This window comes from Drosophila mojavensis, unplaced genomic scaffold (assembly GCF_018153725.1).
Source record: "Drosophila mojavensis isolate 15081-1352.22 unplaced genomic scaffold, ASM1815372v1 contig_80, whole genome shotgun sequence".
NCBI classification, from domain to species: Eukaryota; Metazoa; Arthropoda; class Insecta; order Diptera; family Drosophilidae; genus Drosophila; species Drosophila mojavensis.
Window position 1 is genome coordinate 7764800 of NW_025318906.1, and position 14634 is coordinate 7779433.

Sequence of the window (14634 nt, forward strand, 5' to 3'; positions counted from 1 at the left end):
TTTATAGAGGGTGCCCGGTGCTGCAGTGCTTCAAAGAACGCTCGACGCATTTGCTGATAACAACTTCTAGTGTGGCAGTGGGTGTGTATACTAGTATATATATATATGGTATATATTGTTTACCAATTGATTAAGAACAGTACAAACTAGTTAGACTCAAGGAGTAGTAGAACAGAGTAGAGCTTAAAGGTTGTAGAGAGAAACCAACACCAATTGAAGAATTAGTACGAACAACTGCGCCTTAACTTTAGTTATTTAGTGTTGTGAGAGAAACCATGTTAAGAATAATTGAGCTAGTTCAATTGTGAACTATCCTACCTTTGGGTTTCTCGGGCGCTGGCTTGCGGAAGCCAAGCAAAGGCGGCTCACCACCGGCTTGTAAGCTCTTGTAGGCCTGACGCTGCTCCACAGGACTCAGCGGACTGCTAAAGGGCAGCTCCTTTTTGCGAAAGACTAGATTGGAATCGCTGGTATAACCAGATTCTTTGGCCAGAGCTCTGCGGGGAATACGAATGTACAATATTAATAGAGGAACAGTTTAGGGAGGGCTAGATTTTCTTACCTTGACAAATTGCCTTCTGTGTAAAGCGGCGATAGTTTCGATTGTTCCAAATTCTGTATTGTAATAAATAGATAAATTGATATTAGACAGAGCTCATTCAACTTATTTTCCAATGAAACGATTTCAAGACTTTTTAATTTTTACTATAAAAATTAGTATTTCGAGTGCCGTTTGTGGACGCAATGAGACCCTTTCTGGAGAGACTTAACTCGACTATTGAGGACTTACTGCATAATTATCAATATCATCGACGAACTCTATTATGATTCGTGGTATACGTGTATGTTCCCTGAGCCACTTAGCGTTACGCATAATTATTGAATTGGAGAGGGGATAAGACAGATAAGATATACTAAAGCATATTTTCAAGGATTTCACTATTCAACGAAAATCATATTTTTATAAACTTAACAGGAAACTAATCTACCCATTTTTAATGGGTGCAGGGTGTACAAAAAAAAAAAAAAAAATTGCAATAAAAATCTATAATCTATGACTAGAAATTATATAGATTAGCGTTCATACCCCGTTAAAGATGTCCATCACTTCGTCCCACCACTAGAATTGTGAATAGAATAATTTGCTGTGAGTTAGATAAATTGCTACGCGATTTGTGTAGGACGAAAATAATGATAAATAATGAGAGCGTGCGTATGATATCGTGTGTCAGATATGGGGGGTATTATATATAGTGAAAGTGCGAATGGGGGGAAATGAGTGAAAAGCAGCTGAGAGCATATGGAAAAATATTGTGGATGCATAGCATTAGCCATGGACGAGTTCACATAGTTTAGTTCTTGATAGGGATAGAGCTCTGTGCGTGACTACAGACTGCTGCTGACTTGGGCACTTGCCTCCTTCTTCTCCTTCTCCGAAACGGACGAATGACCCGTGGTATAGTCCTCGATGCGACCAGGTTGATTCTTGTATGAGTTTTGTGCCGATTTTATGGGATTGGGCATAGTACCATACAATCTGAAGCGAGAATTCGTAGGCAAAGTAAATATACATATCTTTCTAGAGCTCTAGAGTCTACTGAACTTACTTATCGTCCTGGTTTAAATTGCGCACATTTACAGCCGACGAGACCGATTGCACGCGCAGCGGATTGGGTGTACGATATTTTACTGTTGAGTAATCGGAATCGTAGTTGGGCTCGGGCTCAGAGACATAACCATTGCTCTTATAGGATGGACGAGCTGTGTAAGGTGATGATAGACAAAAATTAAATTAGATTTTTGAATATATTGTAAAGAAAAGTTATTAGAAATTTACGAGCACTACTGAAGTTGTTGTTGTTGTTGCTGTTGTTGTGGTTGTTGTTATCACGGATGTTGCAATTGTTGTTGTTATTATTATTGTTGTTGTTTAGGGCAGACATAATGTTAGAGCTTGGTGTATGAGTACGTACTTAGTTTAAGATTAGTGTAGAAATTTTGTTTAAAGTGTTCCAATGAGCTAAATGGCACAAAAAATGAGCAAAAAATAATATAATATAATATAATAAAGTCCAATAAGAATAAAATATGATTAAATCGACTTCCGCATGCCAAAACTGATAAAAAGAAAAATGTCCAAATTAGAAATCATAAATGTTACAGCTACTACCAAAAGCAGGCGAAGCGATAAGTGGGAGCTACTTAAGCAAAGCTTAGACTGAATTTAGAATATTATATGGATATATTTAAAAGTACGATAAGTTATAAAGAGTTTTAAAAAATCACCTCTGGGACACTTGTAGCGTATCACAAATTCGTCTGTTGAGTGCGATTTGACAAGACAAAGAGAGACAGAGTGTGGAAAGCGTATGGGGATGGGTACAATTGGTGATATATGGTATATATATATATAGTAGAGGAGTGGCATTCGAAAAAGAGAATTCAGAGAGTTAAACAACTAGTTCAGCAGGCGCAGAACTGAAGCATTATAAAGATATAGGTTAAGTGGATCATAAGTTATATATGGGAATGTGGTTTTGGTTGGGTTTCATAATGCTTCAAGTTCTGTTGGATCTGAGTGGTAAAACATTTACCGCCATTCTTCTGCTTATGTATGGTCTGATAGAGGCGCTTATACCATTCATGCTGATGCGGTTCCTGGACCTCCTGCAGCGTAACAGACAAAATATGTATATATCAAATAGGGAAGATTGTGGGTTCGCTCCGCTAGCTGAACTTGAGCTGATTTCTGTTTAGTTTTTGCTTTTACCGATCTGAGTATGATGGGCATTCCATCGTTGGTAACGGGACCGATCCCTTCGTATTGCCGTCGACCTAACTGTGCCATTTTTCTCGGACGATCGCTTTCCGTTTCCGGTTCGCTCATATACTCGTGCTTGACTTTGTAGACTGTAAACCGGAGATTGTTTTAATTCTTGTTTTTAGTTTTAGTGGAGTCAGTGTTTGTTTTTTTGTTTTTTAGGTGGAATTGTCAATGGGAGTGGAAACCGAGTGGAAATAAACGTGTGTAAAACATTTAGAATGCAGCACCTGCCGCTGTTAATCTTGCGTGTGTGCGAACGACTTGTGAACGAACGCTCGAACTGTTCATCTCATACAACTTTATTGTTGTATGGGGCCTACAGTGGATATACTTACTGACTTCATTGGGCCTATAGACGGCGCGGCTAGTGTCGTTTGGTTGACGGCGTGCGAACGGCCTATACAGCTCCGATGTGGAAGCCGAGCGTTCAAATGCTTCACAAATGAGAAAATGTTTAGAGAGTCATATGAATAGAGGAAACTTTTTTAAGCTAAGTCTAGTTCGAACAGCAAAATACGAGTGTCAAGACTTTGGAATTGCTCTAATTATTTTATATAAATTATACGTAGATCTTGTAAAGATCAAAGGTTTTCCTAGTAATTATTTAGTGATTGACTAGAAACTATAGTTAGAAAATTATATATATATATATATTTTTTTTTTGTTGTTATGATTCTCAATTATAAAATCACAACAAATGCTCTAGATATATGTTTTATCAAATTTTTATATGAAATACCTCACTTCTCTGATTTCTCATATATCTTGTTTGCACTCTTCAAAAACATAATAATATATGATTTCTAATACTCGAATATGATCTCTGAGATTTGATTCTAGAATTCATTAAACATTAAACAGATTTTGTCTAATGTCTTCATATCTCAATCACTAATATTAGATATTTATATAATAATGTGAATAGAGATCCCTTATATCCCATTTATCTGCAGATCTCTGTTCTTAATATAAAAGATTTATGATATTTGAAAAATCTAGTGAGATTTGTTTGCTATTTTATATTTTATCGCTGGTCTCCAAATGTCCTCCCCTAAATCTCTCCTCTCTAATCACTAAAGGTATTCACAAATAGCTTTCCTAGCTCTTGCACACATATTGAGAATATTATCTACTTTTGATCTTGTCGGAGACGCTGGCACTGGGTGCCACTGGGCCAAATTGATTGGAATAATCGGTCTCCGCGTAGTCCGAGTTGTTGGAGTTGAGCGTTGAGGGCGGCGTGCTCAGATTGGTGCTGGTGGTGGTGGTGCTGCTGCGTGGTGCAGGCACCGGGCAACTGCCGTTTGTATAAGACCACGGTGGTGTCGTCGTCGTCGCTGCCGCTGGCTGTTGTTGTTGCTGCAGGGCCGTGTAGCGTCGCGGTAGTGTGGGCGATTCAAAGCGCACAGGGCGGAACTCCTTGCGCCCGCTCAACGCTGGCGACGGCTGCGGCGTCCACACGGGCTGTGTGGGCGGCGGCGGTGGAGTGGGCGCCGCCGAGGAGCTGTGATCTAGCTCGTTGCTGGAGCCGTACGGTGTTTGGCTCTTGGGTGTCCAGACGCCTGTTGATAGTGTGGAATGAGTGATGGGCTCTTATGACACAGTTGTCTACATTTTCACTGGTTCGGTGGTTCAGTGGTTCGGTGGTTCGGTGGGTGGGCTAAACATGACATTTTCAGGGGCGCAAGTTCACATTCTAGTTGAGTTTTATGCTCTCTCTATACAGATACATGTATATATTTTCTAACGGCTGACATTTACACTTGTCAACAAATTTATGCTCGCTTTGCGGCTGATGCTCGCCTTCCATTCGTTTCATTGGTTTCATTGGTTTCTCTAACCAAAATAAATGCTGCAGTCAACAAACCGAGCGAAGACAAATTGACAAACAAACATCGCGACGTTGAACAGCAATAATTAATACGACCAAGGAAGCCGCATTTGGCACCCATTCAAAATTTGCCCACAGAAAAGCAATAACAAAAACACAAAAAAAAAAAACTATCACACACACACATAAACATCTATGTAGACACACATACATAGGGATGAGTCATCGCATTTGGCGCATGTTTAGAATTTACAAAGACTTTCACAGACTGTTATAAAATTATATTTGAATCAAACGACAAACGACAAGAAACACGCTAAAAGAAACGAACCTCACGAGGTGTTTCAATTGTTAAGTACAGTGAACACTGACAGTGGAAGCAGGGAGGACAAATATAATAAATTATAATGAAATATTCTGGTTTGATTCGAATCCGAAGATCTGTTTTATCTGCTTATTCTTCTATTAAAATTTTAACTATTTTTTAATCAACGTTTTTCTGTAATCAACTTTTGCCTTAGAATGCTCATGGGTGAACGTAAGAGATCTTATCTTTATACTTATGTGTCAAAGCCCTTCCCAAAATCCTTTTAATATTAATAAATATTTTATATAACATACATAAAATTGGATTTGATTGTCGCTCAAACAGTGCAGACATTTAATATATATTTCTTTGCATACTCCTCTAATTTCGGTCAAGCAAGATTGATGCTATTATTTATTACTTTAAATCGATAAAATGCTGTTATTTATATATTTTTTTAAATTTGACATTTGATTGCGAAATGTCTTATACATGGCAATTGAGTTGCTAAAACATGAAATTCAACTTTCATGACTTTTTATAATTTCTATATCATACACCTGTATATCTACTTTGAATCTAATTTATAACTTTTTATGATTCAAATCAACTGCCTTAAGATTTGAAGCATACTAAATGTAGAAAGCATTTGCTAAAAGATAAACTTCAATTCAGAATTTTTTATGAATCAAAATGACGAAATTAATTTTAATTATTAGTAAATGTAAATTTTCCTAGAAAATTGTAAATAAATTTACTTGTTTATTTTATAGAACAAGTATATATGAAAATGGCAGAAATTTTTCTATAACTGACTTTAATATAAAAGCAAAAAATAGTTCTTTCATTTCAGTTTCACTCGATTGAGAATAATTACAGAATAGCCCTCGTTGTTCGTGCAGTCAAGATCTTTCACTGAACAGATTTATATGCCACCTGTAATAGCACACAAATACACAAGCAGCCAGCTTCATACACGCACTCACACTCTCACACACATTAGATACACTTCTGTCTACATAGATATTGCCTGCCCTAGGCGCGATTCGCCGCCAGACATTGACACGCATATCGCATATAGAATACGTTTTGGCTTCGATATATATAGCGCGCCCGCTCCCCATCTCTGCCTCACTCTGCTGTATTTTTATAGTGGGTGGATGCGCTGACGTCTTAATTCAATCAGCACTTGATCGAATTATACAATCGTATCAAAGTCTTGCCAATGCCAATCAAAATCTAAATCAAATCCACAATCCTGTGCCGTCCCGCCACTCGCTGACTCATTCACTTAACACTCGCAATTTTGCTGCAGAAAGCTTTTTTTTTTAAATTTATTTTTATTTTATTTTTTTTACCCTGCTGAGGATGTTATCTTTGCTATATAATCGTTTTTAACTGGATCGTTGCGACGAGTTCTCGAGTAGCTGACTCCGCGCGCGGCTCAAAGCGACTGAATTTTGCGTGAGCCGTCGTCGTCGAGCAGACCAACTCGGCGTTTACTGATTTTTCTTTTTGGGAACAACTGCTAAATGACTAAAACAACACACACACACACAAGCACACACATGTATGTATATGTATGTGTAACAGGCACAGTCACAGTCAAAGCACACACACCCCGCAAGAGTTCACAATTTCCCAGCAATTTTAAATAGAAGATCAATTACGGCTGCAATCAAATATGGGAGCGCGTGCTCGATGAAGCGCACACTCAATACATACACACATACATACACATATATTTGTATATATGTATATATGTATTTATAGTATATTCAGATTTGAGCAAGACAAAAGCAGAGTTTTAGTTTTATTTTGGGTGAAACGCCAATTATGCGTGCAATGCGAAATGGAACGGATGTGTAAGCAACTAAATATACCATACTCTGAATGCTGAATACACCTATACGTATGCATTTGACTATACTCCCCATGTATACTATATATATGTGTATAAAAGAGTCCAGCTAAAGAGTCAATCAAAATGATTTCATTTGTTTTGTAAACTCTTTTTTGAAAAAGAAAACAAAAGCCGAATGTGCGTTTGGTTTGGTTTGGTTCTGACTCGACTCGGCTTGGCTTGGCTTGGCACTTCCGGTTTGCTCAGTTCTCTGTTCTCTATGCTCTATGCTCTTTAGGAATAAATCAAACGGAAATTTTGCTTGGGGTTTTTTTCTGTTTTTTGTTTGTAGCCAATAAAAAACAATGCTCATTAAAGTAGCCTCAGCCATTTGAGCCGTAGAGGGAGCGGCAGGGCAGGGCAGGGCAGAGCAGGAGCTTAGCTTAGCTTTCTGCTGCTGCTGCTGCTGCTGCTGCTGGGTGTGTTTTATTTTTATTTTTTTCAAGGAGCGCCCGCGCTCGTTCGTGAAGAAGCGCATTTACTTGGAGAATCGACTCGTAGCTGTTGGCAATTTATGTGAAATTTATTGATTTGCAAAATGAAAATGGAAATGAAAATATCGTATGGGTCTTTAAGCAAATGAGGGCGGGAGACCGAAGCAGTAAAAATATATTTTCTACCTGCAATTAGAGCACTTTTAATTTTAAGTTGAATGTAGACTGTAGACTGGGACGGCAAATAGAGCGAGAGAGAGAGAAAATATGTTCAGGTATGAGATGATAGACTAGTTAATGCCCAGGCAATATTACAAATTAGTATATGGAAATATAATCGGATAAGAATGAGAACAATTAGAACTCCTCAAATTGTAGAAATTACGTAAAGCAATTAAGAGATGTAGCTACTCATTTTTACTGAATTTCTAGAGTTTTTCTTGTTAAAAATAATTAATAATGAAATGGATAAATATGTATATAAAATTACTGATTTGTTCACTATTTCCAAAAAATTCTTTATTTTTTTCTTGATAAAAATAAATTAAGGAAAAATATATAAAAAACTGTTCATTTTTTAATGAACCCAAATTGATACAAATAACAATTGCAACAAAGAATATATATGCATATATATATATACTACGCTTTCATACTTTTTACCTGAATTATGAGTAATATAAATTTGAAGTCCCGTAAAAAATAACTTTGTAAACAAATTCATGAAATCTCCTATAATAACTGTTAGAGAAACCAAAGAAATCCCTTTCTAATGTCTCCACTTTAACCCTCCCATTGTCTCCACCCATTCATTTCATAGGGTATTTTGTAGAAGCGTTCTACAACTATATTTTTAGTGGCTGTGTCTTGTGGCCTTGCAGCCGTAGAAACTGAGGCTGTCCCAGTCTGGCCGAGCTGCGAGCAACCTGTGCGTGCGCCCATTTATTAGGCGATTGGAACGGCCGCCTTTTGGATAGAGCGATTGACTCTGGGCTCTGCCCAGCTATCGAATGACGGCGTGGCCAGCCGCGACCTAACAGCAGCGCTGTGACCCAGCCTGCACTAGGTGCGCCACATTGTTTTCTATTGTGTGTGCGTATCGGTTGGCATTCCCGCTTTGATTTATCTGGTCTGCCCCATAATTGAGTGCGCAAAGTATTTATGGAGTGCTGCTGCACCAAATGGCACATCTACTCACTCACGGCGCCCTTTAGAAAGCGGCACGAGTTTCATGTCTATCATGTTGGGCCTAGGGTGGGAGTGGTCTAGGGTTGGGCCAGCAGGTTGTAAAGGTCATTGGGCCTCAATTGAATGAACGAGGGGAGTGGGCAAGAGAAGGTTGTAGCTTGGGGCAAAGGTTAGAAGATATAAAAAAGCGAAAGATATAGGAAGAAGAAAAAATATATATTTTACTATAAATTTAAATAAATTTATCAATAAAATTTAAGTCTTGTCTGTTTTTTTTTTTTTTTTTTTTTTTTTTTTTTTTTTGTGCAAAATCAGTCAGTGTAAAATCAGTCCAATTCAAATCGTAAAATCCTTTAGTCTTTTGGCCCTCCCCAATTTTTATTCCACAAATAAATCTTTGGCAATACTTTTTTTTCAACACTTTTGCTTAGCAAATGAAGATCCAAAGACAACGTCATCTGCATATATATTCGTATAAGAAATATATATCATCTTATTCACCTCTTTTTTCAATCTCTAACTTAATTATGATCAAATCATTTTTTCATTTTTTCATTCACGCAAATATAAAACAAGTAAGAAAGCTCTAGTCGAGACTGCTCGACTACGAGATCCCCTGAACCCTTGGAGCAATAGATATTTCAATACTTTTTCGCGACTTTCAGCTTACACAAGAAACACGCACACACACACACACACGCACGTACGCACACACAGGCATACATACACACACACGCATACAGACACACATACACACACACACGCATACATACACAAACGCATACACACACACACATACACACACATACACACACAAGCAACCACGCATAAACACGCATGGGCTGCAGTGTGCGCTTACTATGAGAACTTAATTGTTTAATAACTTTTTTATGGACGTACGATCTTCATGAAACTTTCAGATTATGATAATAACATGAATATGCATGTAATTGTCAAAGCACAAGTCTCTAGTATTTGAAATACGTTTTTTACAAAAGTGAGGGTGAGGGGGTGAATTTAGAGGTGGGGGGGTAAATTTTAACAAAAACCGAAATTGTATAAATTGCATATAAGCATACATTAAAAATTTGGAGACTCTAGCAATAAAGGTGTAGAAGATATAATTTTATAACTGGGTTTCGATAAGGTTTTTTATCGATAAAAAAAGATCGAGATGAGTTATCGATTTTTAATGATAAACTTGATATGCGCGCTGTAATTACGGACATTTTAAAAAAAATTTGAAGTCTCTAGCTCTTATATCTTCTGAAATCGACGCGTTCATACATACGGACAGACGGACAGACGGACAGACAGACGGACAGGGCCAAATCAACTCAGCTCGTCACCCTGATCAAGAATATATATACTTTGTGGGGTCTGCCACGCCTCCTTCTCCCTGTTACATACATTTCAACAAAACCATTATACCCTGATTTCCCATTGAAAATGGGTTCAGGGTATAAAAAAAAAATGGTCAAGTTCAACTGAATTTATATTAACCATAAATTATGTTCAGTCACTAAAAGTCGCACGAAAAAATAAATATAAATATAAATATATATATACTATATACTATATATATATATATTAATCTTTTTCATTTGCTTCTGCCTTAAATTTAAAAATAACAACGAACAAATTAATGCTTTAAATAAATAAAGGCGCCTTTATGGCCCAAAAGAAATGCTCAAAAAGAGCAGCATAACATTTTCATAACTGAAGACTTTGCCAGCTAATGCTGCCGGATCGTGACGCCAATCAAATGGGCAATGAGCGTATACGCATTTTGATAGATTAGCTACGCCTACGCGAAGTGAAGAAAGCAGGGGAAGAAGAAGAAGAAATTGCAATAAGGTGTTTATATAGCAGAAAACGCATCAGTTAGGATCGTCGCCGAGCTCATCAAAATTGTTTGAGACATTGATCCTAAATAAGTTCCCATGTGTACTCAATGATTTCATTTAGTTTCGACGCCCATCTGGATTTGCTTTGTGTTTATTTTCCATTTTTAATGGATACTGTAGGCGTCTACGGAATAACAAAAGCAACTACAATTCCGCTGCACACAAATGTATATATATATTTATCTATATATATGTATATATATATATATATATATTTGTAATAAATATTGCGCGGCCAACAAATTTTTGGATTGTACGTCATTTTATATATTTAGCACATAGCAAAGGAGCGCGAAAAAAAATCATGCGCACCTCCAGTTCCAGTTGAAAATATTTGTTTTTCTTCTTCTTCTTTTCTTTTTTTTTTTTTTTTTTTTTGGACTGCACAATTAACCTGAACTAATGTGAAATATTTGAAATAAACATGTGCGAAGCCAAAAATCAAGTTCAAAAAAATAAAGAGTAGAAAGACAAACAAGATCATTAACAAACAACATCATCATCATCATAATCTTGATCATCGGCAGAGTGAAAAGTTGAAAACTAACTGAAAGGAAAATAATCTATAAATACGTGCCAATAAATTTTCTATATAAAAAGAAAATGGCTCAAAAGTTGATTAGAAATCGTGCCTTAAATAAATAAAGAAATAATTTAGTAGATATTAACCAAAGGCTGCATAAAGAGAAAGCTGACTGATGGGTTCATTAAAACGTAGAAAATAAATATTAAAATTGAATTAATTGAAAATTGTAGATGAAATGAAAAGAAATCATGGCCCGAAATAAATTAGGAATAAAATTAGGAGTAGAATTATTAAAATCATGGCCCGAAATAAATTAGGAATAAAATTAGGAGTAGAATTATTAATAAATTTGTAAATATTTCGCATAAAGTTATTGAAATTCTAAGTAAAGTTCGGAATAAATTTCAGAGTAGGGTTGACAATGAAATTCAACGTAAATTTTGTAAAGAAATTATATTGGAATTAAGCTAAGAAACAAATTTTAAAGTAGTCCGGTACGGAATAAAGTTCAATACGAAATTCGGATTAAAGTTTACAATGAAGTTTTGAAGAATGTCAGAATCAGTATATTCGGAGTAATAATGTAATATTCACAATAAAATTCGCAATAAAATTAGAAGCCAATGTCAAGTAAAATTTTGAGCTAACTTTGAAATATTTCACATCATCAAAGGGGTGAAAATTATATTTATTTTCATTACATTAAAAATGTTTAGCTGAATTCATGGTAAAGTTTGCAACAAAGTTTGGAGTTTATTAAGATAATAATTTTCTATAAGACTCGATTCGATTCGAAAAAGGATTTGAGTAAAAACTTAAACAATATTTGGAAACTTTCGTTACATTTGGCTATAATGATGTATTGAATGAAAATAGATTCATTCTAATTTCACAAATTCTAGAGAATTTCTCATTGTAGTCAATTAATTTTTACTACTTTTTCGATTTTCTTCAAATTTTTGTTACAGAATTCCTAAATGTTTCAGCCAAATGTTTGCCATTCGAATTTATTGCAAAAATCTGTAGGCAATTTGGACTAAAGGAAAATTTTGCTTAACTATAATAGAATTTTATAATATGAGTGCTTAGATGGAGGTCCAAAGGAATAGTTTAAAATTTATAAAATAATAAATAAAGCAACCAGCAGCTAAAGCGAGATTTGCAGAGAAGAAGTAAAGGAGAGCAAAATAATATCGAAAATTCTTTTAAAAACCATTCAAAATATTAACAAAGCTATCAAAATCTGTCTATTATTCCATGGTAATTAGAAAAAGAAATACAGTCAAGTCTCCATAAACTTCCCATAATTCACAAATTTCATTTTATCATCCATTTACAACGCACACACACTAAAACATAATTTCCAAAAATTTTGGAAATGAAATTCTTACAAGAAATTTACAAAGCTCTTAAGTGAAATTCATAAAAAACCCATTGAAAACGTCATGTTTGCAAGTGCCACACCCACGCATTTGGGCGTTTCCTATGAACCAGCCCACACACACACAGCGTGATGCATCCGACAGCAGATGTAGCATCAATATGGGATCAGCCATATATATATATATGTTCTTTTACCTGATCCAGTTGGTGCGCGTGCTTTAAACTTGGGCGCAAACATTGTTGTGTTGTTTTGTGTGTGCTCTGCAAAAATGTTGCAGAGATCTGATTAGAATGGGAATTGTGACGCGAGACGAAGCGAAACGAAACACTTGCAACAAGCAACACTTCACTTTTCTTTTATTCTTCTTTTTTTCTCTCTTTGAGCACTGCACTGCAAACAAACTGAATTTTGGAGAGAGGAGAAAAGCGCGCTAAGCAAATGCATGGAAATAACGCTCGACTAACCCTGCCCCATATTTGCTTTTGCTTTTCTTTTCGTTTTCTCTGATGTGTGCAAGTGGAAATATAGAAATGCTGCCGCTGCCTCCGATTCGAATATATATATGTATATCTATATATAATAGTATATATATATTTTGTTTTTGATTTTTTCACGCGCCTTCGCGTTGCGCACACGACTTAAACACGACGACGACTACGCCAGGCGAGAATCTTGTACAAGTTGCTTGGATTTTCTTTCGAAAACAGAAAATACTAAAATGAAACTCAATTTGTGTGAGCACAAAAGCAACAACAATAACAACAACTACTTCTACAAATACGTTAGCTGTTCCCTCAACAAATTTGATTTTCCAATTTTCCGCTTGCGGCGCACAGCATAAACAAAATGCTGATGCTTTCGTAAACAGAGGCAGGAAATCAGGAGCGCCAAGAGCGCGAAGAGAGAGACTGAGCGAGCGAGAGAGAGAGAGAGAGAGAGAGAGAGAGGGAGAGTGAGTGAGTGTGACGTAAATATTGCTGGCAGATAAAGATACATTTTCACGCCATGAACAAGTTCGCGTTGCACAGGTCGTATACACAATTTCGTTTTCCAAATTTCACAAATATTCGCTAGCATACTTTGCGGCGGCAGGTGCAAAATACAGAGTTTAAAAATACACAAAAATTGTGCAAAGGTGTGAGTAAATGAGGAAAATGAGCGCAGAACAGTTGAGAATATTTCTTTCATTTTTTTTTTTTTTTTTTTTTTTTTTTTTTTTTGGCCAATTAGCAAGCAGCTGCGCTCATTTGCCCAAACAAATTGGATTAGAGACATTTGGAGGGCAGACACACGGATTGGATGGACATGTTAAGGGCAAGGAATATATAGACATATATGTATATGTGTATTATATACAGATCAGGGTTCAGTTTTGACCGACCGTTGGCATAGAGAAAGCCCTTGGCTAGCTGCAGCTCGTTGTCGATCTCCTTGAGCAGATCGCTCTCGGACAAGCTGCGTCGCTTGCGCTGCTGCTGCAGCAGCTGCTGCGGCGAGAGCAGAAATCGCGTCTGCTTCTGTCGCTGTTGCCGTACATGTGACTTCGCTGCCGTCACTGGCATCGGCGCTGGCTTCGGCGCTGGCATCGGCATCGGCGTTGGCATCGTCGTCGACGTTGGCGTCGCTGTCGTTTTAATTGCTTTGGCTATCAAAATTGTTGGCATTCGTTTAGTTTTTTTTCTCTCTCTCTGCTAGACGCATGCCACATGCTGCACTTAGTCTAAATAGTGAACCCTGTGCTCAATTGTCTCACTGCAACAACAAAAACAACAAAAATGAAAACAAACGAATCGCTTGTTTGTTTGTTTTGCTTTTGTTGCCGCCCTGTCCGTGTTTCCCTTGTCATGCCAATTGAATGGAATTAATTAAAATTTCCGTTTAATCGCGATTTGTGTGCCTGCCCAGTGCAATTGCTTGCAGCGCCCCAGATAAGCCGACTCAATTTGTAGCCGAGGGGTCATTGGGGGGCAATCGGGGGGCCTCGCAGTTCTCAATGTGGAAACACTTGAGCGCAGAGTTGCAGAGACAAGATGAAGATGCGAAATCAGAAACAAAACAGCTTAATATTTATCGTTATGAGCCCATAAAAGACATTCGCCTGATAGACTCTTAATATATATACGAATAATATATATACGATTGCTTTGTCAGCCAATAAATTTGTATTAAATTAGTAGCATTTATTTTAAATATTCTAGCGTGAATTTTAGTTGGAAAATATTTTGTGGAATTCTTTGCATCTGAATGTCATAAATTTATGTCAATAAGAATTATTATTCTAGCTAAATGTGGGCAGGCGTAATAAATTTGCAGAGCCATAGGAACAGATA

At 36.8% G+C, this 14634-nt stretch overlaps 2 protein-coding genes across 18 annotated transcripts in view; one reads left to right on the forward strand and one right to left on the reverse strand.

Annotated features, from left to right (window-relative positions):
- The window catches only part of LOC6579053 (ribonuclease Z, mitochondrial), a 34541-nt gene that overhangs the window by 17507 nt on the left and 2400 nt on the right, over nucleotides 1-14634 (forward strand). The window lies entirely within an intron of this gene.
- The window catches only part of LOC6579055 (sorbin and SH3 domain-containing protein 1), a 45648-nt gene that overhangs the window by 13003 nt on the left and 18011 nt on the right, over nucleotides 1-14634 (reverse strand). For 5 of the 17 annotated variants that reach the window (XM_044010644.1, XM_044010643.1, XM_032729666.2 and 2 more), the window contains 10 exons: nucleotides 3958-4386; nucleotides 3160-3258; nucleotides 2771-2910; nucleotides 2595-2667; nucleotides 2287-2319; nucleotides 1608-1761; nucleotides 1417-1537; nucleotides 1088-1120; nucleotides 563-615; nucleotides 319-497 (listed from right to left, as the gene is read on the reverse strand). In XM_044010644.1, the coding sequence (XP_043866579.1) occupies nucleotides 319-497; nucleotides 563-615; nucleotides 1088-1120; nucleotides 1417-1537; nucleotides 1608-1761; nucleotides 2287-2319; nucleotides 2595-2667; nucleotides 2771-2910; nucleotides 3160-3258; nucleotides 3958-4386 (1314 nt within the window). Of the gene's footprint in view, nucleotides 1-318; nucleotides 498-562; nucleotides 616-1087; nucleotides 1121-1416; nucleotides 1538-1607; nucleotides 1762-2286; nucleotides 2320-2594; nucleotides 2668-2770; nucleotides 2911-3159; nucleotides 3259-3957; nucleotides 4387-6320; nucleotides 6443-12498; nucleotides 12565-12768; nucleotides 12971-13685; nucleotides 13950-14634 lie in introns of those variants that run through there. The other 12 variants (XM_044010659.1, XM_044010660.1, XM_044010648.1 and 9 more) reach the window with 12 other exon arrangements.